General features: G+C 35.5%; 3 protein-coding genes and 1 non-coding gene across 5 annotated transcripts; 1 reads left to right on the forward strand and 3 right to left on the reverse strand.

Annotated features, from left to right (window-relative positions):
• Positions 1-2,646: 2,646 nt before the first annotated feature.
• Positions 2,647-7,657, reverse strand: LOC117916485 (dicarboxylate transporter 1, chloroplastic). Its single transcript, XM_034832547.1, has 3 exons — positions 6,193-7,657; positions 3,673-3,894; positions 2,647-3,262 (listed from the first exon to the last, which is right to left on the reverse strand). The coding sequence occupies exons 1-3, from the start codon at positions 7,285-7,287 to the stop codon at positions 2,900-2,902; spliced, it is 1,680 nt and encodes a 559-aa protein (XP_034688438.1). The 5' UTR covers positions 7,288-7,657; the 3' UTR covers positions 2,647-2,899.
• A 3,413-nt stretch (positions 7,658-11,070) lies between these two features.
• On the forward strand, positions 11,071-11,152 carry TRNAS-GCU. The gene has a single exon. It is a non-coding gene; the product is annotated as a tRNA-Ser (tRNA).
• A 1,954-nt stretch (positions 11,153-13,106) lies between these two features.
• Positions 13,107-15,670, reverse strand: LOC117915985 (transcription factor MYB46). Its single transcript, XM_034831770.1, has 2 exons — positions 15,182-15,670; positions 13,107-14,248 (listed from the first exon to the last, which is right to left on the reverse strand). Exons 1-2 carry the CDS (start codon positions 15,475-15,477, stop codon positions 13,567-13,569), a joined length of 978 nt encoding a protein of 325 aa, XP_034687661.1. The 5' UTR covers positions 15,478-15,670; the 3' UTR covers positions 13,107-13,566.
• A 5,290-nt stretch (positions 15,671-20,960) lies between these two features.
• Positions 20,961-25,970, reverse strand: LOC117915799 (probable 3-beta-hydroxysteroid-Delta(8),Delta(7)-isomerase). 2 transcript variants are annotated; one of them, XM_034831487.1, is made up of 5 exons: positions 25,867-25,970; positions 23,257-23,434; positions 21,798-21,944; positions 21,581-21,689; positions 20,961-21,445 (listed from the first exon to the last, which is right to left on the reverse strand). In XM_034831487.1, exons 2-5 carry the CDS (start codon positions 23,402-23,404, stop codon positions 21,181-21,183), a joined length of 669 nt encoding a protein of 222 aa, XP_034687378.1. In that variant the 5' UTR covers positions 23,405-23,434; positions 25,867-25,970; the 3' UTR covers positions 20,961-21,180. The 2 variants fall into 2 exon arrangements, with proteins under 2 accessions (XP_034687378.1, XP_034687379.1); XM_034831488.1 differs by having other exon boundaries at positions 23,257-23,411; positions 25,867-25,946.
• Between the last annotated feature and the right edge of the window lie 873 nt (positions 25,971-26,843).

The following is a 26,843-nucleotide window of genomic DNA, read 5'->3' on the forward strand; positions in this document are numbered from 1 at the left end:
TTAAAAACATTTCAAATTCTTAAACAGATTTTTATTCTATAAAATATCATAGAACAACTTTTAAAAACTGTTTTAAAAAATTATTTTTGAAAATAATTATCAAATAAAGCTTTTATTTATTTTTAAAAACAGAATTCAGGAAGTGTTGGGCATTTTCTTTCTTCTTCTCTTGTCGTCTTCTTATGATTTCTTCCTCCTTCTTTCTTTTGGAAGATGTGTGAGAGGCATTAAGGGTACTTGTGATGGGAAATGGAGTCTATCGATTCTGTTTTCATGTCACTAAAGAACAAAACTGAGGTCATTTCAATAAGAGGAAAGAGCAAAAAGGAAAGGGAGACATGGAGGCATCACCAAGCTACGAGAAAACCCACCATCAACTCAATTCAAAGCATACAAACACACAAACAAACAAAAGTTGGGTTGGGCAAAAAAAGACGTGTCGTACCTGTTAATCAATGTGGAAATTGATTCGAACCGAATTTTATTTTGCCATTTTTATGTGATTTTTTCAAATTAATTCTCTCCTCTTTTTCTCACGACCTTTTCTCTTTATGGCAAGCAGCAAATTGATATAAAATATTTTCATTACAATTGCCATTTCCAAAAAATATATGGGCCAAATTCTGGTCCAAAATATATAGACCTAATCACATTGAAATGATCCTATGTCTATAGATTGCGTTCAATAATTAAATTGGTTGTAATCTATTCCAATTTATTCTAAACCAGGAAACCTAATTTAGTTATCGGATTAAAAATCGACCAAAATCGAAGTTTGGATTAAAGATGGATCACAACCAAACCTTGGATTAAAAATCGACCAAAGCCAAACATTGGATTAAAAACCAACCAAAACTGAATCTTAGATTAAAAATCGACCAAAACCGAACGTTTGATTAAAAATCAATCAAAATCGAACTTAAATTGATAATCAACCAAAACCGAACCTTGTAATTACCCTTAATAAAACCCAATGAAAGGAAAAGAGGAAGTTGTTTATATAAAATGATTATTAGATGTGCTATTAAACATTTCTTTATTTCCATTTCCTCTTATTCTATCCTTTAATATACTTTGTTTTCTTTGTTTTGTTCAAAATCAAGATATCTACTTATTGCTTAGATGCCTCTTATGAGAGATTGAGAAAGCTCATCTAGAAATTTAAAGGGCTTAGACTTGTCTAAGTGCAACACGGGGCTTAGAAAGCATTCAAACTTATTCCCTAAAACTTGTCTTGTGTTGTCACCTTAATGGCATAACCGAATTAAAATAATCCCTCATTAATGCTTTATAAAGGGATTGGGAAAGCACACTAAACAACTTTAAAGGCTTGAATTTTTTAATTACAACACTTTGAAAACCTTTTAAGTGCATTACATTAAGCCCAAAAATAGTAAAGTGGTACCCCTTCTCCTCAAGATCTAAAAGAAAAAAAAAATTAACTCAATCAAAATGCCATGTACAAAACACTCGAGTAATGCCCCTTGAGAGTTGATTTTAAGAGACTGAAAAACGAATGGAAAGGAAAGGAGGAAGTTGTGTACATGGAATAATTATTAGATGCATTATTAAGCATTTCCTTTCATTCTATCCTCTTTTAGTTTTGCTCAAGAGCAAGATATCTGCTTATGTGCTAAGATGTCTCTTGAGAGAGATTGAGAAAGCTCACCTAGCAACTTTAAAGGGCTTCTTGAATTGTCCAAGTGCAACACGGGGCCCCTTAATTGAATAAGTCCATCTACTTATTGGCTAAGACTTGTCTTGTACTGTCACCTTAATGACATAATCCCTCACTAATGCTTAATAAAGTGATAAAGAGATTGGAAAGTTCACTTAACAACTTTAAAGGACTTGAATGAAAACATATCAAGTCCATCACATCAAGCCCAAGAATGGTAAAATAGCACTCCCAAAACACCAAACGAAGATGAAAAACTAACTCAATCAAATGCCATGCGCAATACACTTGAGCAATGCCCTTAATAGTTGGTTTTAAGAGACTACAGAAGGAATGGAAAGAAAAGGAGGAGGATGTTTATATGGAATAATTATTAGATGTGTTTTTAAGCATTTCCTCTCATGCTATCCTTTTTGCTCAAAATCATCTGCTTATTTGATAAAATGTCTCTTGTGAGAAATTGAGAAAGCGCACCTGGCAACTTTAAAGGACTTGAATTGTCCAAGGACGACACAGACTTATAAAACATTTAAGTCCATCTGCTTATTAGCTAAGACTTTTTCTTGTGTTGTCACCTTAATGGCATAACCAGATTAAACTAATCCTTTATAAAGAGACTGGAAACGCTCACCTAACAACTTTAAAGGGCTTGAATCTAATTACAACACGGGGCTTAGAAAACATTTTAAGTCCACTACATTAAGCCCAAGAAAAGTAAAATAGTTTTCACTCCCCTCAAGTCTCCTAGAGCAATGCAAACTCAACAGTCACGGCTGCTCTTGGGTTGGAGGAAGATGGAGGTCTAATAATAAACTGACAAGGAAGGTGCATCAGCAGGTTGATGCTCTAGTTTTGGAGAGAATATGATTTTTCAACGGATTAAAGGGTTTAGGATCCAACATTTTCCAACTTCCATCTTAATAAAGGCACCAAAAAAACAAAGATAAATACAACAGCAGCAAGAGAGAAACATTCAACCATCCAACCAATCCCTGTATCATAAATTGTAAGCTCATATACGCCACCAGTCGTCCCGCCATATCAAAATTTCAGGTACAAGTAATAACTTTCCTCCTTGCGTAACAATAAAATGTTTATTTTTGAGGTAAAGAATCAAAAGTAATAAATTAACAGCCTACCTCCAAACCAAACAAAAAAGTTGAAACTACGCCTAGGTGGAAAAAAAATCAGAAAATTACCAACTTTCGTTTGGCAAGAATTTTACCACAAGCCAATGGCCTTCCACCACACCCCACCAATTCCAAGCCAGATAACAATATTAACGATGGATATGAGGAATCCATAACCCCACCATTTGGCCAGGGATACGTAGTTGGCACCATAGAAAATGGGTGCTGATCCAATGCCATAGTGGGTGAGGCCACCCATGAGGTTGGAAAGGAAGGCCAGCACCATGGCTCCAAAATATGGAGGAGTGCCTAGGGCACTAGCAACTGATAAGAAGGCTGTGAACATGGCACCTATATGAGCAGCTCCACTTGCAAAGAAATAGTGAGAGTAGAAATAGAGCAGAAGCAGAATGCTGAAAGATAGCTGCCATGAAAGACCCAATCCACCAACAAACTGTACAGAACATGAAACAATTGTTACTGAATACTTCCAGAAAAAATGCCCACTGGTAAATTAAAATCTGCCATAAACCCAATTGTTTGAAGCTTGTTTTGGATTTACAGAATTTGAAAAAAAACAAAAGAAGAAAGCAAGGGTGTTCAGTTTCATTATGCAGAATTGAACTCATGAACAGAGCAAAGTGAGAGGTAGTGAAGTCCTGGAGAAACCACTATAAGATGGTGGTGAAGAAAACCTAAATTTTCAGGATAACTGACCAGTTCTATGATTAGAGAAAAATCCAAACCAATCTACAAAATTGGAAGCGCTTATCCATTTAATCATACAACAAAATGCAGGAGTAATGATACAAATGAGAAAAGGCATGCAAAGTTATATTTTAATAAGAAGAGAAGAAGACAAACCTTTACTACAGTTTGGCTGAACCAGGAGATGAGACCGTATTTGTTAAGATACCCTGCCATTGCGATAAGTGCAGCAAACCATGTGAGGGTATCCCAGGCAACTGATTCTGCTAAGCACTCCTTCCATGTCACAACCCCAGTCACAAGGAGGACAGATAACCCCAGAATTGCAGCAGTAACAGCATCAACATTCAGCACACCTCCAAAAATCCACAGCCCCACCTGATATTATGAATGACAGGAAAGAAGTGACAATAAAATTAAAACGGATAACAGGAATAACAATTATTACTTATAAGAAACAAAGGCACACATGACACAGAAGTTTTTAGAACATGTATGCCAATGCATATGATGCATTCATGTTAGCACATACACTTGAATCCACTTAAAAGTGCATGTAATATAAATAGCATTTCTTACATTATATTAAATTTGAAGCAAAAAAATCACCACTAAGTACAGCAATTGCAGGCAAGAACAATTAAGACAGCCCCAACAGCAGCTGAAAAAGTTAACTTCTCTTCTCTTAAGAAGATGAAAATGTGAAGGCAACAATTCTATACAATATTTTTTTTAATAGGTAAATAAGCAAATATATTAAAAGCACTTGGAAAACAATTCTATATGATGAAATACAGCTTATCCCTTTCTTTGTCCGCTTCTTCATATAGAAACCTAGAGTACTTTTGGAAAATGGAAGGAACCAAAAAATCTACAAAGAGAGCAAAATAACCAACCTTTCTTCTATCAGAAACTTATTTGGAATCGAACCTAGAACAACCCAACCAAGCCATCCTATACCCCTTGGCAGTGAAGCCAGGCCTCAGGGGCATGAGCAACCCAAATTAAGGAACAAATGATTAACTCCTCACCTGCATTACATGCTATACATATTAGGAAAAAATCTATCTTATTGACACAAGACAAACCACCTTCCTAATAAAGCATGGCAAGCAACTTCCTCAACAATCACATCCAAAAATCTTTGAAATCTCTATGAAATGTCAAAGATCATGTTTTCTCCACCATAAACCTCAAAAAGAACTTCTCTAAGGATTTTATGTAATTCACTAGGATCTTACACCAAAGCCCTTATATCATCAGCATTCCCATACCATTTAAAAATCCTTCCCATACTTTTAAAATTCTTTAGTTATTGAACCGGTACAAGACCAACAAACTCAATTCTATGAAGCAATTTGATCCAGCCCCTTCTGGCAGACATGTCCTTCCAAGATTATGATCTCATCTCATAATGCTCCAAATTGGACAAGACTGGAAAGATGAGAAAGGAAGGCCCAAGGAAGCAGTTGTCAGAGTTCTCACTCTACATTGACAAATGGGATGTCAATACATGTTAATTCAGCATCTTCCCAACCAAAAAAATGAAATCAAGTTTCACCACATCATTCAAGAGGACAGATAATATTAATCCTCGCTGTTTATGAGAAGCCATTAGGGAAAGCACCAAATCAATTAGCATATTGAAGGTGAGAGAGCAAAGAACCACTAATATATACCCTGCAAATTAACCTACTCGAAGCTTTCCCTCAGCGATATCACAAAAAGGAAGGTATAAATTGTCTAACCTACCTGATGGCGAGTCACTTAAAAAACACCAAACCCCACTCATTAATTTAGCTCAGAAGAAGATATGCAAGAAGTACACCATTTAACACACACTTCATCTTCACTTCCATGCCTCTCTCAAACAGAGCAAGAAAACAATTTTTTTCTGTCACCTTAAAGACATAAAACCTGGTTTCAAAGCTCTTACAGAATCAATTGCTTCTTTCCAACAAAAAAATGCCCCTGAAATAACCATTTAAAATGGAAAACTTGCAACTGAAATCCTGCTCTCAACTTTTTAGCAACAATCTTAATGTAGCACAGACCAGATTATTCGGATTTGGGATCTTAACTAGCACAACTAGAAGATGGGAATGGGTCAACTGGACCCAATAGCAACCAGTGCATTTAGGCATAATAGGCAAAAATAATGCACATAAACAGGAGAGAGAGCCAGATTACTATATGTCTAATTCATAACAATAAATTAAAGCCTATTAAAAATAGGTACAAAAAGTAGAATTTCCAACTGAAAACAAGCATAATTGAGTTCAATGATAAAACACAAATTCTAATAAGATGGAAGTCATGTAAAACTAACACCAAGCAACATTCCTTCAAATGGCAGAAAGTGAGGTTCTTCAAGGATAACAAGGAAACTAAACCATAGAAACACCAAATGTCATGGCACCAAAAAGACGACATACTTTCAATGTGGTCAACACTACATCATAATTAATTCAGACCCAATTTTTCAACAGTGCCAATGACTCAAATCAAGACACACATTGAGCATGAAATACTAAATACCGATTCATGCATTACTCTGAAATTTACTGCAAACCATATTCTATCAAGTCAAAAGGCAGTAATAGACAAGAAACATCAGCAGCGATGAAGGAAATTAATGGAGCAAGAGTGATAAATTGTGGCAAATTGGTGTTTTACCGTGAGAAGCAGAGTCCCCGCCATTATAATCTCATTCCGAGACATAGGCCCCATATTCTCCAGCTTCTCCCTAGCAAGCTTTGGTGCATCGGGACTGCTCTTCACAGTGGGCGGATAAATCACATACAAAAGCAATGGCACAACAATCAAGGACACCAAACCGGGCACAAACGCAGCCTTCGCCCACTCAGTCCACCCAAGAGTCTGCTTGATAGTGTTAAAAGTCAAATTTGCACTCAACGGGTTCGCAGCCATTCCTGTCAAAAACATGGCAGACGAAATGCAAGACGTCTGGAAACAAGTGAGCATCAACCAAGACCCCAGCCGATTCTCGGTGCCGTCTCCAACATTGCTACCGCAGGCAACACAGAGTGATTTGACCAATGGAAGAAAAATTCCGCCGGCTCTCGCCGATACGGACGGTATGGCCGGCGCCAGCAAAGCTTCGCTGAACACTAAACTATACCCTAGCCCCAACGATGAACTTCCGAAGAGCGAAACGAACTGGTAGGCAATGCGATTGCCGAGTCCGGTCTTGATAAAACCTCTGGCAAAGAAGAAAGCGAGCGCGATAAGCCACGGGATCGGATCGCCGAAAGCGGAAAAGGCAGCGGCGAAAGTGAGAGTTTTGGTGAGCACGGATGCGCCTAGGCCGAGGAGAGCGACGGCTCCGAGCGGCAGCGGCTGCGTGATGATGCCGACGATGGTGGCGAGGAAGATCGCGAGCAGCTGCCACGCGTTCCTCGAGACACCGGCCGGCTGCGGCACGAACCATAGGATGACCCCGGTGGCGATCGCAGCAGCGAGCGGCTTCAGAGCCGCGCCCTGCCATGGCGGACTGGGGTTAGAGGTGACGGCAGTGGAGGAAGAAGCGCGAACGACGGTGGTTAGCTTTCTCGCAACGCGATTGGTCAGTGAGATTGGCGAGGGAACTCGCAGGGGGTTAGTGGTGGTAGTTAACAAACTCTGTTGGAACTGCTTGCCGCCATTGGATGTGGATCTGGATCTGAGGAAAGAAATGGTCGGCGGCGATTGCCCGCGAGAGAAAGGGCGGAACCCTAGATGGGAGGAGGAGGAGAGTGGAAGAGAAGCCATGGATTCTGAAGGTGATGGAAGAGAAACAGAGCGTATTTCTACAGGAGTGGAGGAGGGCTCTGGACCGTTCGATTTGGATCGGTCGGTGGAGGAGCGGCGTTGGGAAAAAGGTCAATATTTAATTGAGTGGCGTGGCAAGCTTTGTGAGTTCCGTCGCCAGCCGTGTGGCCACCGGCGGGGGCGTTGGACTTTACTGTGTGCGGAGAGACGAAAGTATGCTAACGTGCGCCAGCGGATGTTGGTGGGGCCGCCGTGAGGCGTGGCCGCTTCTTGGAGATGCTTTTCGGCAGAAAGTGAGACTGGAAGGTGCGACTGGAGGGGCTCACGTTAGCGGGAATTTGGAGGAAAAAATTTGCATGTCTCGCGTCGTGAAAGGGACAGTCCAAGAGGGTAGGAGGAAGTGAGACCAGATGGGACGGATGGAGAGAGAGAGTGAGAAAAAGACGGAAACACCCCTGGAGAAACATAGACCACATGAATGAAGGGCCATTAGTTGTAGGGAAAGTTAGGTGTGAGGAAGGGAGTTGCAGCGAGTTTCTGAGGCTGTGAGAGAGTGACCCAAAAGGTGGGGGACACTGTCCTGATCTAAGCCTCTCTGACTCTTATTGGGGGCCAAGGGTCAGAGCTCAGTGGGCTTCATAACTGACTCAACTCCAACTGAAAAAGGCCAGGGGGCTTCACACTAAATTCACAACTGACAACGGTCATATAGACCAATGCCACATAAGACATGTCATATACTCCAATGCCACCTCAGCAATCCATCTGTACATACACATGGGACTGAAAATAACACATGGAAAATTAAAAATTAAGAAAACCCATAATCAACTTAACCCTACTTGTCTTGAAAACCAAACCTTAGGGTTCTTAAAATTTTCATTTTTTAATACAATTGATATTTGCATAATCTACTAATAAATACATTACAACCTCTTTTTTTTTAAAAAAAAAAAAAGAGTCTCCTAAAATCACACAAAAATACACACAAACTTTTCCTGGTATCTACTCTACATTAAAAATAAGAAGAAAAACAAAAAATATGCAAAATAATTTTTAAAACACACGATCCTGTCATATGTCCAAAATTAATTTAGTGCAATGGGTAAATTAACATAACTCCCAATTAGAAGAAGTTTTTGAGTCGTATAAAATTCCATAATCAATTTCAAGAAAAGAACAATATCATACCACCATTAGCAAAAATTTTAAGGCACTCCAAAAATACTCCAAAAATGAATTTTATTTCAAAAGAGGTTGTAACCGAGCAAAAAGGTAGCAAAGAGGAGTTTTGAAAACTCTTTTATATTGGGGTTCCATCAAGTCCCCATTTTATTTACACAAACTCAACTTATGCATTTTCAACCTCAAATGAATACTTGAAAATTCACCAAGGCCAAGAACATTCTCATTAGTTTAGGGACACAAGTTTAAATTAAACCTATGTTAAATTTAAGAAAATGAGATCTTCACCCTAGAGACCTAGAATGGATTTTCTAAAGTCTTTAGATGGTTTAAATTCTTTTGAAGATGATTTTTGGAGAAGCAAAGGGGAAATAAGCAAGCTAAGCAATCTTATACAATAGACACAAAATAGAGATTTCGGATTTTCAACTTAAAGGAACAACTAAAAAAAAAGACAAAGTTAAAAAAACACTTAACTTGGTTCCCTTTTGACTACTCTTCATATGTGATCAAGAGTCATATCTATGATGAAGAAAAATCCTTTTGATAAAAGAAAAATGATTTTTTTACTCAACCCAAAACGACATTCAAAAAGACTTCCTTAAAAAAAAAAAAAAATAGAAACTTAAGAACTCCTTGCAATGCTTACAAAATAAGTACGAAGATAAAGGGAACCAACAATTTAACCAAATTCAAGTAATCCATTTTCTAACACTCAAAAAATCAACTTTTAACATAAACTAATATTAATCTTACATTATGACATTCAAAAAATAATTTTCAACAAAAATTAACATTGATCTCAAACTTTATCATTAAAAAATTTAACTTTTAACATAAATTAATGTTAATATTATTTTCTATCATTAAAAAAAATTACTTTTAATAGCAACTAACATTAAATCTTGCATTCTAACATTCAAAAAAAATATTTTTAACAACTAATATTAATCTTACTTTCTAACATTCAAAAAATGAACTTTTAACATTAATCTTACTTTTTGGTGATGGTATGTACAAAGCTCTTGGTGCATCCTCTCTCTCTCTCTCTCTCTCTCTCTCTCTCTAAGGCACCCCCCTTTTCTCTGTTCAAAAGGTCGCGTCTCTCCTCTCCCTCTCTCCGCAGGATCCGAACCCCCTTTCCAAATCTGCCGTGATGATTCCCTTGTGCAGCCTCTGTCCCTCTTAATCCTTCCAAAACTATGAATCTTCCATCTTAAAAATAAATTCTAATGATTCCTTTAAAAAAAAATATTATAGTGTTATGCCTTCCAAAACCATGATTCCTCCCTTAATGTCGTGTCCTTCCTACCCTAATAAAATACTTTTTTGATCTTAATGTCGTGTCATCATCTTATCGTATATAATCTCAAGAAGTTGTAGGCTTCTCGTGCCTTCGTTCTAACTTGTGTATTTTGTATGTTTTCCTTTAATACAATCTATACAAATTCCAATGCCTTCAATCAGAACTTTGACTCGGTTCTCCTATGAAGATAAACTTTTCATTTGGATTTATAGTTTAGGTCATAAGTAATCCTCATATAAACATGAGTAGTACAACCAAAATCAATCCACCAAGTATTATAAGGAATTTCAACCAAATTTGATTTGAAACATAGTAAAGCATTAAACTTATCTTTTTTTTCAAACCATGTCTTACGTTTCAGATAATCTTTCTTATAGTATCCAAACTTGTTGCAAAAATGACAATTATAATTCTTGAGTTCTTTCTTGTGGATTTAGGTAAATTGCACTTTTATCTTTAATGCTCCTTGCTTGCCCTTTCCATTCTTGCTTTCGTGTTTCTTTCCAACTCTTTGATGACCCATGAGATTGATTTACAAACTTAAATAAGAATTAGAAGTAATCCACAAAGAAGTGTATATGTTGCATCAAGGACATAAAAGAAGAATGCAAGTTCTAGTAGGTATAAAGATCCTTGGGAGTAACTCTTTTCAAATCAAGTAAAAATCATGCACTTTCTTTTCAAAATTAGTATATTTTGTCTACAATTATTTAACTTGTAATGTTTACACTTATAGAGTTTTCGTTGAAGCCCCGAAGGTGTTTTTCTATGTATATCTTATATATTTTAGTTTAGATTAATTTTCTTGAAATTTGTAATTACTCCTCAATTAATTAATTTGATTGTGAATTAATTAAAAGCTAAAAAAAATTGGGACAAAATTGAAATTGCATGTTAAAAGCTTGGTCTATATATATTCACTCCGTACTAAGTAGTTTTAAAATTCAAGAACACGATTTGATCTGTTATATCATATATCAAATAAAGGATTTTATGCATTTTACTTACAACATACTATACTAAGAGTTTGTTGGGTAATACTTTTGTAGAAAGCTTATGGGCTAAAAAAACGCTTTTGGAGAAAAATTAGGCATTGAACAAAATTTAGAAATAATTTTTAAAAAGTTAAAAAATTCATTTGTAATAATTGTTGAAAAAACAATTAATTAGTGATTCTCCAAAAAAACGCTTTGAAAAATGACATTTCAACTAAATTTGCTTTAAATAAAAATGTTCGTTGTCAAAAGTCTATTAGAGGTAGGAATATTTTGTAGCTTTCTAACTTCATCAGCGTCGCTTTGGCCGAGTGGTTAAGGCGTGTGCCTGCTAAGTACATGGGGTTTCCCCGCGAGAGTTCGAATCTCTCAGGCGACGTAATCTCCTTTTTGTGTTGTAGCCATTACAATAATGACCTCTAACTGGGCTTCCCTTGGGCCTGGGCTCCAACTGCATTTAATCACACCGATTGACCCATGTGGACTTGAATTTTGGGCTTGGCTTTTTTTAGTCCAGTCCACACTTTTCAATCTAAAAAGCCTTCGTAAAGTCCAATCCTCTGGGCCTCCCTTGGGTCTGGGCCCGATGCAATTTAATTTCATCCATTGGCCCAAGCCGACTTTAGTTTTGGGTTTGCGTCAACATATTTCCCATTCAATTCATTAATTATGACAAAAAATAAATAAAAATAGTAGATTTAAAATGCATTTCGCAATGTTTTTAATGGAAGTATTTTCTTTGAAAGCATTTTTAAGAGAATCACCCGACAAGTATTTCCCGTAAAAATACTACAAGATATTTTTCAATATTATGAGTGATTTTTCAAAATTTTAAAAGTGTTTCCTCACTTAAAATGACATTATAAATAGAATTTTCGAGGTCAAAATTGTATTTTATTTAATTATTTTTCTTCTCCTCAACCCTAGAAATCAAATAGATCCTAAAAATGGCTCGAAAATGAAGGATGATTTGGTACTTTCGCATAACCTAAAACAACAATATTACATACCATAACTTAATCAAATACAAAATTTGAGGAAATGAAAAATAAACTACTAAAATTGAAATTAATCCTTGAAATTGATTACCAAAGGCTTTCACTATATCTTATATTAAGTTTGTTCAAGCTTGAGATCAAGTATTAGAGTCACTATGCTAAAAAGTTAGAAGAGGTTGAAATTCAACTATTAATAAGTGGAAAGAAGTAAAGAGAGTTTAGTGTGGTTGGGGGAAAGAACTTACTCATTATATTGTTAAATTGTCACTTCACAATAATTCCTAACAACTCTTATCAAAATTCTAGAAGGTTTTTGGTGTAATCCATCTAAATTTCCAAGCTTTTTAATCATATAATTGATTTTAAGTTTTTACTAACTTTAAAATATTTTACTAATAAAAAAAATTCAAAACATAATAATTACTCGTAGATTCCTTAATGATGGAGTTCGGGTTAGATTTTTAACTTTGCAATGGAGACCAAACTAGGTTTAAACACGTCGAGATAGAGTTAATCACCGGCTTTTAATTAATTTAATATAGTCATAGTTGATAGTTTAATAACGTGTAAAAACATGCATTTTTGAAACTTCTAGGTTTGAATTATGTGAAGCTTGAAAAGTAAACGAAGCATGACATGCTAATGACCCGAAAAGACTCACCATTTGCTTTATGAACCAATTATTTCACGACAAATGGTCCAAGACATCGTCATTAATACATTAAAATTCTACAAAGTAATCAACATGGAAGAAAATTAATCAAACCACTTTTAGAAGATAATACATCCAAGAACACATGGAACATGTTAGTTAATAATGATGCTTCAAAAATCTAAAGGGGAAATGATTTAAAGCACTCATAGCTCAAATGTCACTCAAATGAAAATGGCCACATTGTCTTGTTATATTATAAAACTTAGCTACTTATATTTATTTATGCCATTTTCTTAAGCTTGCTTTCTACTCACTTTTGGGGTACAAATTCTTCATTTGTGATCTAAAGTCGTTTTCAATATTATTAACAACCACACACTAATGCTCCCTTGCTACCTTTTAGGGCATTGCAATGAGATGGGAAAGGGGTGATAATTACTACTAGAATGGTTACAGCCATTGAGCTAACTAACACGTAAAATAATGTAAGAAAATCAATATTACAATGAGAGCAAGCTGACTTAACACTCCTCACTTGTGATTATTAGTTCAAAGTGGAGAGAATTTTTTCATTCCAAGTGGACATCTCACCTAAGTGATTAAACCCCATTAGAAGAAACAATGATCTTTCCGATATTTATGACTAGAAATAAATAAAAAATTCCCGAGAAAATGTTGATGACAAGGAGAGAAAGAGAGAGAAAGAGAAAATTTCTATATTTTCATCCACGTGTAGTACAACCTATTGATCTTTCACTAATAAGTAATAACAACTTCCAAGCCCCAGCATTGTTTTTGTACATAATTCCATAGTAAGTACAATTTATACGAAACAGCTAAATTTTCGTATTCCTCTCTACTTTTATATGAACTATTCACATCCTTCTTCATACAGTGCAAAGATTATTAGACTACTTAATGTACGATGATGTCGTGTATGAACTTTATTTGTAAAACACTCTTCCCACATCTAAATGTTGAATAGTGTATAAGACTAGGGAGGTGGGGATAAAGACTCTGAGGTTTAGGATTTGGGTCGTAGGGCTTTGTTGTTTGCTTGAAAAGAAAAGGAAAAGGAAAAGGAAAATTAAAATGGGATGGAGAGGAAAAGAAAATTATTGGGAAGGTAGGGAAACCAAGTTACTCAACATGGAAATCAAGGAAAGGAAAGGAGGAGACATCCCTCATCAAGTCCTCCAAGTTCCATTCCCCAATTCTAAGATCTTCACCTTCCCAAAAGTTTCCAACCCCAACCATGTTTTCTACTTTGTTGCTACTGTTGTTGTTGATGATGACGTTGTTATAGGGGTTGTTATGAGGGTTCCTATCAAAGGTATTTTCGAGGGTTTTGTTACCATTTTCGCCCATGCTTATACTCTCTACGGGTGGAAAAAATTGCTCCCCAACAACACAACCTCCTCCTCCTCCAAGGAGCCCAACATGATCCCCATAAAGCCCCTCAGCACTCAAAATTCCAACTTGGGTCATGCAGGGAGGCGCATTGAAGCATCCGCTGTTCGCACTGGTCATGTCTACGCTAGGCTCCAGCATGGGCAATGGCTCAATCATCTGGTTCAGAGCTGCCATGGCTTGGATGGATGGTGGCGAAGACGATGAATCCATGTACATAGCCATTAGCCCTTGTTCTCTCATCGACATGAGCCCTCCCATGACATCCCTAGGCTGATCAGATGACGAATCGCTCGCGTTTGGTGAGGGCACTGATGACGAGTTCTTGAGCCTCTTCTTTATCGTCGAGTTCCAAAAATTCTTTATCTCATTGTCAGTACGTCCTGGCAAGCGGGCCGCAATTTGAGACCACCTTTAGACCACACAATCAAAAATCAGTCACAAATGTGAAAAGGCAAGATGTTCTAATGCATGGTTAACTAATTTCCATGCATGAAAGCTTGGAATTCAAAACAAAAATAGACTTGGAGTGTCTTCAACTCAAAGTTCTTATAAATAGTAAACCACAATCCCCATGTCGCTTTCAGATACCCGAAACGGAGAAAACCCGTTTATTCCAAACTTTTCAGACTTCATATCAAGACCAGCACACACAACTCCATATTTGAATTAAGGGGACAATGACTTGAATTACAAAACAAAAGATAGGGTTGGTGAGGGATGTCAAACCAGTGGATTTGAAAACAACATGAATTTTCAGTATGTGTTTGTTTGTGTGTAGAGAAAGATAATCAAACAAAATCAGTTGAGGATAGTGTGAAAGCATAAATGCATGCATGGAAGCTTCAATCCCAAAACAAACATGGGAGATGAGTGGAGTGTCTTCAACTCAAAGGACAGACATTGACACCAAAATTGAAAAATATATACCGATGTCCTTTTCACTTGGACTGCTTCCAGATTATGAGTATCCAACTCCCCATAATTCTCAATTTCCTCTTCATGCAAATTTCTTATTAGATTATGCTTTCGTACATCTATACATTTTCCTGTATACATATACAGGGTATACTGTATAAATGAGCAAATACATTGCAAAAACAACTATTTTCTAGTGTTGTGACATATATATGTATAGTCTTCCCCACAGCCAAAGGCTCCTAGCTAGATTTCCCTTTTTTTCAAAATAAAAAGGAAAATTAAAGCATGTATAGTATACAAAACATCAATGAAGAAATCGAGGATAATCAAAACTGATCAAGCAACATGTGATGGTTTTTGAGATGGATTTTGAATTACTAGGGAGGAAATTAAAAATGGAGAACAGAGAGAGATGATGAAGGACCTGTTGCCTAAAAGGGAATGCAAGTGGATGATGAGCTCCTCCTCCTGAGGAGAGAAGGCGCCGCGTTTAAGGTCCGGCCTCAAGTAGTTAATCCAGCGGAGGCGGCAGCTCTTGCCACACCTCTGGAGGCCGGCATTCCTGGCAACATCACTCCAACAGCCCTGCCCATTATTCAGCATGTAGTTCATCAGCTTGTCGTCTTCCTCAGGTGACCACAGCCCCTTCCTAAGCTTGCTACCAGTAGAAGTGGTGTTGCTGCCGGCACCATTGGCAGTACTCTTCTCAGGCTTCCTCATTGCCACAGGCCCCCGTTGTACTGCTACGGCAAAAACAACAACACCCAACTGGGTTGATGGGGAGGAGTAATTAGACTTTATAGAGAGAGAGAAGAAGGCTTGATGGGGAGGAAATGATGATGAAGATGATGGAGATGGTTGTGGGGTTTGCTTAGAATAATGGAAAGAGAAAGAGCGAGGGGTTGGTTGGTCGATGAGAGTGAGTATTAAACGGTATGGAGAGGGACCTGTCCTCATTGAGAGAGAGAGAGAGAGAGAGAGGGAGAGAGAGAGAGATAGGTGGTCGTCTTGTCTTTGACTCCATACCTTGTCCTTTTCTATGCATTTTTCTTCACTCACAAGCCAATCATCATATACTTCTATCTATCATAGGCTTCTTGAAAATCTACTAGCAATATATATATATATATATGTATACTGTTTTGTGTTGTAACTTGTAACCAAGCCAACATTTTTTGCTTTCACTTCACATAATCTCTCACTCTTTCATTCAAATATACACACGCCCACACGTGTATTTGAAGATATATATATATATAATATGAGATAATAAACAATGTGGCAAGACCAAGGATTAAAAAAAATTACTTTTTTTTTTCTATAATTTCAATGTGTTTATTTATATATTAATTAATTAATTTGTGTCTCCATCATGATAATTTCTAATATCAAATGTTTTTATAATTTATTTTAAATAACAAACTACCTTCCTCCCTTTGAAAATGTTTTTGGTCAGCATTCATTAATTATTATGTTTAGATTGTTTATTATAGATAAAAATTTGAATAAAATATATATTCACGTGAAAACCAAATTTGTAATCTTTATCAAAATATTTATTTATTTTTAGTTTATCAAAATTTCTATTTCTTTATTTCATATGATATTACCATTTACCTTCATGTTAGTAGATTTTAAGAAACAGATATTTCATCACATCTTCTATTATACCTGATTTTTGAAAAGTTTGAATAGAAGAAAATAGAGAGAAAATACAAAAATATATATATATAAATGGAAAGAAAATTAAATTATTAAAAAATATTTCATTAGTTTTTTTTGCTTACTTTTTTCGTGATTATTATTAACATACATCAACAATTTTCTCTTCTAAATCACTCATTAGTACATTCTCAAAATAATATTCTAATTTCAATTCATGTATTTGCATTTATCATCAATTTTTGAAAAAAAATTATTATTAAATTTCTTATATTTTGATAACGGTTCTCCTCGTCTCTTTTACCAAAATCTTAATTATGATATTTTATTAATATTTATCTAGATTTTCCAATAATATGGATATTGGTGTGTGGAATACATAAATGTTTTTATTTTTATAAGATATCATATAAAAATTCATTGAATTAAAATTACTCAATTGGTCATTCCACGTGTAGTAAATGATACATGTGGCAAGTGCCCATAAGTCCACATCATCCAAAAACCCACACGTGCACTTGAAGGCCCATGAAAAATATATAATATGATAATCATAAATAACACCTGCATATGCCTGTCAATCCATGTCATCCAAACAAAGTTCTGTTTGCCACAAGATTCAAACCTTTAACACCCATGGCCTAGAACCCTAAAATCCTGTAACAAAAGGAAAAGGGGAAAAGAAGAAGTAGAAATGACTCCAAGATATTTTTAAGAACAATCATAAATATTCTCACATCATAATTAGGAAGAAGACAAATCCAACGGTGGTGGTTGATCGATCCAACGATGGATCTGGAATGAATGGATGGGGGTCTCAATTATGAACTGGCATGCATGAATTTCATGTGTGGATTTGTATGCAAATAAGAAAAATGGAGAGAAGGAGAAGGGGGGAGCACAAAAAGGGAAGGATGAATGAATTGTGATTGAAGGAAGTGAGATATTCTCTCTTTGTGTTGCCTTAAATTTTCAGTCTTGTAAAGGGAATTTTCAATTCAGTGTTAGGATTAATTAACAAAAGGATGATGGATGATAAGAAAAAAATAAACAAGAAAGAAATGGTGCAACAGATTGTTGACTTTCTAAAGCCATTATACCTGTAAGCTTTAACCCTTAACCCCACCATGGAGATAAATGGAGCCCCAGCAACCAAAAGTTTGCTTGCTTTTGTAATTCTCTTTTCTTTGTCCTCTTCCTCCAGGGTTTTCTGTGTCAAGACTCACTGTTTAACAAATATTTTATGGTTGAAACACTGACATGAACTTTTAATTTGAATTATTTATTCCCAATGGGAATCATGGGAATCAAATTCCACTCTTTATAGGATTTTGATTCATTTTTTTATATGGTGTTATGATTCACCTTTGTTTCCTATGCCTAATTTTATTCCAAGTTTGGATGGTAATCGCACCATTAGGCTTCTTTGTCTCACCTGTGCTCCCGAAGTAATGGTGCACTCATCTTGGGGTGGGCTCGGACCTCCACTTAGTTTTACCCAAAGTTCTATTTCGATCATGGGTAGATCGTAGATACACTTTTGAAAGAAACTATTTAGAAACAAATGAAACGCTTTCTACTTCCCGAACAAGTATAAAGAAATAGATCGCTCTTAACTTTTAGTTTAATTAATAATAAATAAAAAATGAATATTCAACCATGAAAAGGGTAATCCTTTATCCCATCCTCATTTGCTGAAAATGGAAAAATCTTATCAAATGGTAGATCGTGGATAGAAAAGGTCTCGAACACCTGACACCCACCACCATAGGGTAAGCCAATCTAAATTCTCCAAAGATAAATTAGGAGAAGTGTATGAGAGAAAACTTAGCAAGTTTATACTCTTTTTTTCCCCTTAACAAATCAAGACCTACTAGAGAATCAGCATCCCATTTATCTCTCCCTTCTCCCAAATTACAATCTCTTAAACCATTGCAAACCCTTCAAACCCCACATAAAAATGGATCAAACCCTTGAATGATGTTGGTTTTCCATCAACCAAACAGGCGTTAATGGCTGTCAAAAGTGGACCCTCTACATCCTGCTCATGGCATATACAATCTTTTTTCCAGTTAACTTCTCCATCACAGAGAAGGAAAAAGGTTGAGGAGTCTAAAAGGTTTCAAGGCAAAACTAGAAGGGCAATCAATATGGATATAGTCCCAGGTACAAAGAGAAAAGCTATGATGTATTCAGCCATCTATACATTTCATCAAGTAATACAACACCTGTTTATATGCAAAATATAATGACTGCAACCAATGACCAGAAAGAAGTAGGGAAGTGCAATATGATTCATGAGAAGTACGAAAGAAAGTAAAGATGCTTGATGGTAGAACAAGATCATTGTAGAGAGATAGATAGATCCTAAATGAAGCCACTTCCAAAGGTGTCGATATGCAAGAAAAAGATACAAGACAGACAATAATATAAAAAAAATGAGGAAAGGGAAAAAGGGCGCAAGGAAACAATGGAGCTACTCCAAAGGTTTCAACTTTTCTATGCTTTCTCTTTACTGTTGTCTTGCCAAAGTCTCATTCTGTTCATGTTGGTTACCCTACCAATAAGCAAACATGCCATTGGAGTGATGATATTGACCCTACTGGGGACTGGCCTTCTATTCAACTTAAGAGAAACCTAGTCATAGAATGTGCATCCATCACAAAGAAAGAAAAAGGAAATGCCCTATCTTCAAAATGCAGGGGCCAAATGAGAGAGATTCCAATATGCATCAATCCAATAAAAACACCAGAGAAAAAGCCATCAAAAAGGATGTTAGTAGGGCTTGCCAAAATGGAAGTGAAAGCTGCATTTGTCCCCTTTTAGCTAATGTTTTGAGGCCACAAAGATTCCCCTTCCGGCATGAAAAGAATTGGCTACTTATGAGAAACTATTATCTCTTCACAACATCATAGATCATTATGGAAAAAATATCACCAGAAAAACTTTCCCATACTCACCTTGAATTTCAGGTAAGGTAGGTCCCATGCACGGCTATGACTCACACATAGAGGGGGGACCGATAGACCATGGTTAGCTTCTACATTTAGGGGCCCTCAGTGCTGATGAACTCCTAAAGGCACCTATCCATCTGTCATGCTCAATGTTCTATTCACATGCAAAACACACACTGCCCTGTTTCAAGAACCACCCCACCAAGAACTATGGGATCAACTTGATATTTAATGGAATGACAAGTAGAATCAATGCGTAAAAATCAAATTATGCATTTATGTGTGGCATCATCACTTCAAATGTGAATATCAATCAATTGAAAGAAATAAATATCATACACTTCCATTTCTAGAATTCAGCTGAAGGAGTTCCCTCTTTCAATTTATCTGGAACACAGCATAGTATTTTGTATGGTTAATGATTCTGGATAAAGAGGTAAATTCCACAGATAGGGGATTAAAAGATGAACAGTGTTTCTGAGAACAAATGAATCCCTAATTCTCCTAATCTTGTTGCTGAGAAAACTTGAGGGAAATGGAGCTAGACTTTATTGGTTTGGACACCAAATCTTGGAAGGACTACCTGCTTCAAGCCTTATTCTCTGGCAGTTTGGCTAAGAATACTCCCAGTATTCATCTTTCAGTTCCAAGAGGGTCACAATTGTTTCAGAAGTTTTACCATTAAGTCTGGATTTTGTGTCTCAGCTCAACAGATCTGAGCCAGACCTGAGTATTTGCAGTCCCTTATTTTTCCAGTTCTTTAAGTTTTTATTCCTAATGGATCTATGAGGCACACCTATGAGGAAACAATTGTGATCCATCTCCTTACCACCCTTGAATTTTTCAGGGGCTATTTGAAAAGGAAATTCTCCCAGTTAGACCTGATCATTGAGTTTTGGATTGCAAAGTACTCTTCAGCATCACTTTTCCCGGAAACCAAAAAAAAAATCCACCTTTCAGTCATTTGAAAGTAATTGTCCCGGAAAGCACCATCACTTTTCAGCTCAAAAATTGGTTTTGCATTTAGGAAACATTTCATCTGTTTTAAATCACTGGTACCCACAAAAACAATCATTTTTTCAATCAATTTTTACATTAACCCAGAAGTCCAAATCAACCCAGCTAACTCCTGAACTATTGAGGCATGTGAATCAATCCAACCGAACGTAAGAATAATTCTGCTCAAACTGAAATCACACGCAACCATATCTAATACGCTAAACTTGCATTAGCTTCATTTGTTTATTTTCATGCTAATGTACATAAGCTTCACATGCCTTAAATCAGGGCCATCATGCCACTGAGGCCTATGTACTTCACTAATCCATATAAAAAAAACCAATTAATTTATTTTACTCCAATTAATTTATTAAAAGCTTAATTCAGCCCCTGCTTAGTTTTAAAGACCACCGCCACATTCATCAGTAGTGTTGAGGAGCAATTAACACACTTCCTACATGTTCTCTGAGACCATAGGCATATTCAGTATCAGAACTTATATCAAAATAGAACAGTAGTTGCAGGAAGAACCTCTTTATTGCTCCAAAAGCAAGTGAAAAATCCCACTTAATCAAAACTCAACCAACATAGTTATCAACCATAGCCTCAAAAGCTTGCTTCAGAAGAATAAATTAAAAATAAAAAGGGCACAAATAAGATCATCATGTTTCAAATTGTTATGCTACTAAAGTTAAATGTTATGAATCACCCACTCCTGGGGCATAAATTGACCAAAATCTTAAATCAATACACAACAAACTGCTAAATTGTAGTCCAAATCTGGAAATGTGAGATTCTGGTTTTTACCTTACCGAACTTTGGTCTTTTGCTGACCTTGGACCTGGAATGCTGCACATATTTTCTTCCAACAACGGATAACAATGAGTGAGGGTATTACAACCCAAAAAGCATTTGCAAAAACATAGTATGCATAGTAGTAATATGCGCTTGCAGCGAAATTGTCACCATCCAAGTAAGATGTTATAAAATATACAGCAGTGCCATAGAGCTGCCCCAGAGAAATGGTCAACTGAAGTATGTAGCTGTATGACTTTTTTGTGGCAATAGTATACCTGCCAGGCATCAAATTATGAGGATTGGTAAGAGAAGAGATGGCAGTCAAAACATATAAACAAATCTTGGCCTGTGAAATAAAGTTGACTCTTGCAGCTTGATGAACTTAACAATTCTCTAAAATCAGAACTTACAGTGCTAGAAGGCTAGCTGGACCTTCTAAAACTGCAGTAATCCCTTCAACAGCAATGACGCCAGCATCTCTGGCTGCATATCTTGAATCACCTTTGCTGTATTCTTTCCCTGCCAATTTTTATTTACAGGCATCATCCACCAAGGACCTAAGTGCTCTAAACCCAACCTAACTACTTAATAGAGGTCATATAAAAGAGAAGTAAAAAGAGAACTTACACACTTCAGCCAGGTAACAAGCAGTTTTATCCTTGTAGAATTCTGGAGAGAACACAAAATAGCCCTCAAGGATTGCATGTGTTAGACCCGTGAATGCCCACCAGCACATGAGCAATCTATCAATCTTAGATGTTTTCGGAAACCGCCCTGCCATCAGGAAAAGAAGATGACTAAATGTAAATGGATACTCCAGAACCATCTCTATATGTAAGGAGGTAAAGTTTTAATGATTATAATAAAGTAATAACAACAACAAATGGCAACAACAACAACAATGGTATACCAAGATACTAGGCCATTTGAAGCAACAATAACATGGTTCCCATTTCCTTATCATTCTTTTCTGCTTTTAGACTGAATTAGTTTTTATTTCCAAAAAAATAGAACATAGCATTCTTAGGCACCAAGTTATATCAAAAGGCAATTAAACTTTTGATGCAAGCTCCTAATGTATGGTAACCGTGTCAGAGATAACAGTAAGAAGGCAAGTAAAGTCAAATTCTGATTGAGGTACCTAGATAGCTTGAGGCATGACAGAAAGAAATTCTTGATTTGTTTCTCTTACAATTTTGAGTTTACTAAAGAATTTTGTGTCCTTTATCCAAGTAAATCATACTATAAAGTTGCATCTATGATCTGCACTATCAAATGCCCTTGAGGCCTGGACCAAGTAAAGGATGGGGAGGGTTTGTGGGAGGTTCCAATTTCAAGTCCCAATGGAGGCAAGATATTTTACCTATTAAAAAAAAAAAGGATCTCTACTATCAAATCTGACTGCCTCCAAACTTCTATTTCTTCAAAGGCTCCATTTGACTGTCAGAAAGAAAACTATTGAAAATATCCTTGAGCAAGGATTCAACTTTTAAGTCATTTGCTTAATTTTTTTCCAAAATCCAAACATGGGTGTTTGTCACAACTGTCCTCCTCGTCCTGTCTTTCTCCTATTCAATTGCAGCTTCTTTATGTACTTCTACTGCATATGGGAAGCACTAGTGATTAGAGCAAATTTGTTCCTTAGTTGTAAGCATGACATTATTTACCTGTTAGTGAATGTGGTATCTTTTTATTTCATCACATTTCTCTCTCTCTCTTTCTGATTGGTATTTTTCATCCATTTTTCCCTACTAAAAATTGAACCTAACCTCCCCTATCCCCACCCCAACTCCTTGCTACCTGAGCCCGACATCAAGAGCCATTTCTCTACTTTCCATTCCAGTTCTTTTTATATTCTTATTTACATAAGTTACTGAAGTCAGATTCAGCAATTATTTCCCTCAAAAACTAACAAAATTTAGTGACTTTTGCTTTGAGGATGCAACTCTTGAAATGGTTTTGCACTACCAGGACATAAATATAATCCTTCCTGTTGCTAATTGCTCAAAAGCGACCAACTAAAGTCAATCTTGGCATTCAGATGTTCAAGAATAGAAAAAAGAAATGAGATGAAATGAAAGCATACCAGAGATGATCCATATTACAGATACAACAAGCAGAGAAGAGAGGCCATAAACTCCGACAATGGTGGACTGTGAGAGGACAACTGGCACATAACCTGGCAGTTTTAGATCTCTTGGCACATATGGGTGGCTTTGAGGCGCTCCCTCCATTCTCCTTCTACAAAAAGTCAAAAGAAGGATCTGTTTGGTTGTTAGAATATGTTTTGATATTGCAGGGCTGGATGGAGATCCTCACCAGTGTGTCAATCCCTGCCATATCAAACCTTAAGCATTCAAAAAACATGGTTGGCAGTATGGATTACCCCCTAAGAGACCCCACTCACATGGTTCAACAATGAGAAAAAGGGGGTTCAGGCTGTTCATTTTCTCACTAGTCTCCTTGTCCTTTATGTTAGCATGAAGAAAGAACTGAATCCATCAACTTAGGTATCAAAATTTAATATTCAAAATGCAAAATATCAGTTTGATCAAATGGTTCACACTTGTTTTCTATGAAACAATATCAAAATTCACTTATCTATGCAAAGAGATGACCATAAATCAATGACAATCATACCTATCAGAAAAAATAAATAAATCAACAACAATCATATAACTAAACTGATGATATCAAGCTAGTTTTTTGTACATGCAAATACTAGGCAAGGTTAATTAATAGGTATCCATATCTTTACCATACTAAAAAGACAAGATTAAGAATACTAGTGAATAGGGGCTGCATAAAATCCAAACCTGTATATGTGGTGCTAATCAAAATCTGGGTACTAATACTGTGAGGCTCAAGAGAGCATCTATAATGAAATATGCTAAAATAACATTGTCTGACTCATTTTTTGGCATTGATAATTGCTCACCAATTCAAATGATAAAATAACAGTGTCAAATCTTAGCACAAGGTTCCAATGAAAAATGCTAATTTTTTTAACCAACCGTCATTCTTCAACCAAATGCTAAAAGGTGGCATTGCAATTGGCATCACTAAAAGGAATGTCAAATATAGAATTTCAAATGACAATGCCAAATAATGGCAGCTCCCACTGAAGTGCCAATACTTTAAAGTGATGTGATTGTTTGGCAATAGCACCCTATATTGGCATGGCACTAGAGATGCTCTGAAAACTGCCAACCTGAATTTTGCACTTGACAGTTTTGGATGCTAGTTAAAATACCCTTTATTACTTTTAGAATAAATATGATCAAATTGAGAGCAGAATCACAAAGTTTCGCCTAAAAAAGACACACACAATCAAACTAATCATTAGAAGGGCATAATAGGAATCAAACCAGTACTGGGAATACTCAATTTCCCAGAAAAAGAAACGGAAAATTCTCAATTTCTTACCTACCAGACAAAACAAAACAAAGTATGAATGAAAAACCTTCATTTTCCCCTTACTCGTTTTCAAAATAAACAAGAAAGATTACCATTTCCTCACCGATGAAAATAATAGAGAACATTTGCAGAAAAAAATGAAAATCCACACTTTCTCAACAATCAAGACAACACAAAGATGAAACTCGTGTTTTCCTTATTCAATTTTTCTTTAAAAAAGAAAAAGAAAAATGCATTCTAACCTCCTTTTCTGTGCAACAAAACAAAAATCCTGGCTTTTTTTTTTTTTCAACACAACAGAAAACTTAAGAGCATGTTTAGGAACTGTTTTCAAGACTTGAAAACACGTTTGGTAATTTTTTCACATAAAACAGTTTTTTGAGAGAACTTGTCCAGAAAAACAGAATGTTTTCTAATAACACATTTTAATTGTTTTCACTTATTTTCTTGAGGCTATTTTTAAAAAATAATTGAAAATAAAGCACCATACGTTATTTTGCAAAAACATTTGGAACCATAGAAAATAGATTGAGGACATTTCCAATTCCCAAACAGACCTAATACATGATATAACTGTTTTCGAAAATTGCTTTTTTAATGACTGTTATTTTTCAACCCCCCTAATCACCAATGTAAAACACCAGAAAATCTACTAGTTCTTAACAAAGAAAACAATATAAAACATGAAACTCGATATAGACTACAGACCTCTTTTATGTTCCATCGCTCACTTATCCTGCAACCAAACAAAACTCAACACTTCTCACCAAGAAAACCTAAACATTCAGAAATCTCAACTTTCTCGGCAACCAAACAGAAATCTAAACTTTTCTCAGCAACCAAACATCCCTTCTTTATACAAAAGAGCACTTCAGTTTTCGTACTCCTTGCTCCACGAAGCATAAGGAGAGCACTAAAATCAGAACATAGACTCCAACAAGAACACAATGGCAACAGCTTGTTAACAAAATGGAGCTCAAAATGCCCCGCAAAAACAGAAAACTGAAGAGCAGCCGAACTCAAAAAACAAGAAAAGACGAAAAATCTACCACAAAATCCCTCCACTTCACTAACAGCAATCAACAACAATTAGAGAAACAAATCAAAATTTAAAAAGAGAGAGATTTCAGTTCCAAATCTACAGTCCAAACAGTTCCGATTAAAAGAATCAGATGAAGCCAATAATCGATATCGTCAGATCTGGAGAAATGGGAGAAAGAAAACAACAGAAATAATGATAATGAAGAAGATAATGAAGAAAGATGGAGAGAGAGTCTACCTCTGTGTATACCAAAGGGACTCCAACTCAGAGCTTCAAATGCGACAGCAGAGGGAGACGAGACTTTCCATATATATATACACAAATGATGTGAATGGAAAGCTGATATTTCTTGATTTTCCTTTTTTTTTCTCTTCCTTTGTAATTGAAAATGATGCCGATGGAAAGCTGATTGCAAAAGGATTAATTAATTAAAAGGATAAAAAAAAAATCCCAAATTTGTATAATTAGTCTAGATCATTTTTTAAATTTGGAATAATAATACTTAAATATCTTTCAATATTTTTTAAAAAAATTTATTTTTGTAAGAAAATAATAACAATATTCTTATCCAAAATGGCTATTTTTTGGGTAAAAAATTAGAAATTTAGATTTATAATATAATATTTCTTTTGTTCTTTTTAATTTATCCCTTTTTAATTGGTCATCCATTTGACGAATGATTTGGGAAGTTTTGAAACAGTTGTCATTATTTCTTTAGAATAAAATTTTATTTTGGAAACTTAAATTTAAAGTTTTTAAAATATTTTTTATTTTTAAATTTTTTATTTAGAATATAAGATAAAAATAATTAAAAACATTAAACATGTCATATTTTTCTTTTTCTTTTTTCCAATTTTTTCTATTTTTTATTATAGTTGAAAACGATGCCAATGGAAAGCTGATTTTAACAATCCAAAAATATTTCCTTGGGTCGTTTGATTAAAAAGGATATTAGAAACCTAATTTTAAAATTTTAACACCTTCCATCATTTTTTTACCATATTTTGGTAAAAATAATTTATTCTTTCAAAATTGTATGTAAATATTTAAAATAGTTATAAATATTTATATAAAAAAAAAAACATGAAAAATATTAAATTCATAAATAGGAAAATTATTTCATTCATTTTAACTAACTAATTCTTTTTCCTTTGCATTTTGTTTTTACTAAAAACATTAGGTAATGGATTTTTTTATTCCTTTTTTAATGGATT

This window comes from Vitis riparia, chromosome 6, assembly GCF_004353265.1.
Source record: "Vitis riparia cultivar Riparia Gloire de Montpellier isolate 1030 chromosome 6, EGFV_Vit.rip_1.0, whole genome shotgun sequence".
In the NCBI taxonomy this organism is placed as follows: Eukaryota; Viridiplantae; Streptophyta; class Magnoliopsida; order Vitales; family Vitaceae; genus Vitis; species Vitis riparia.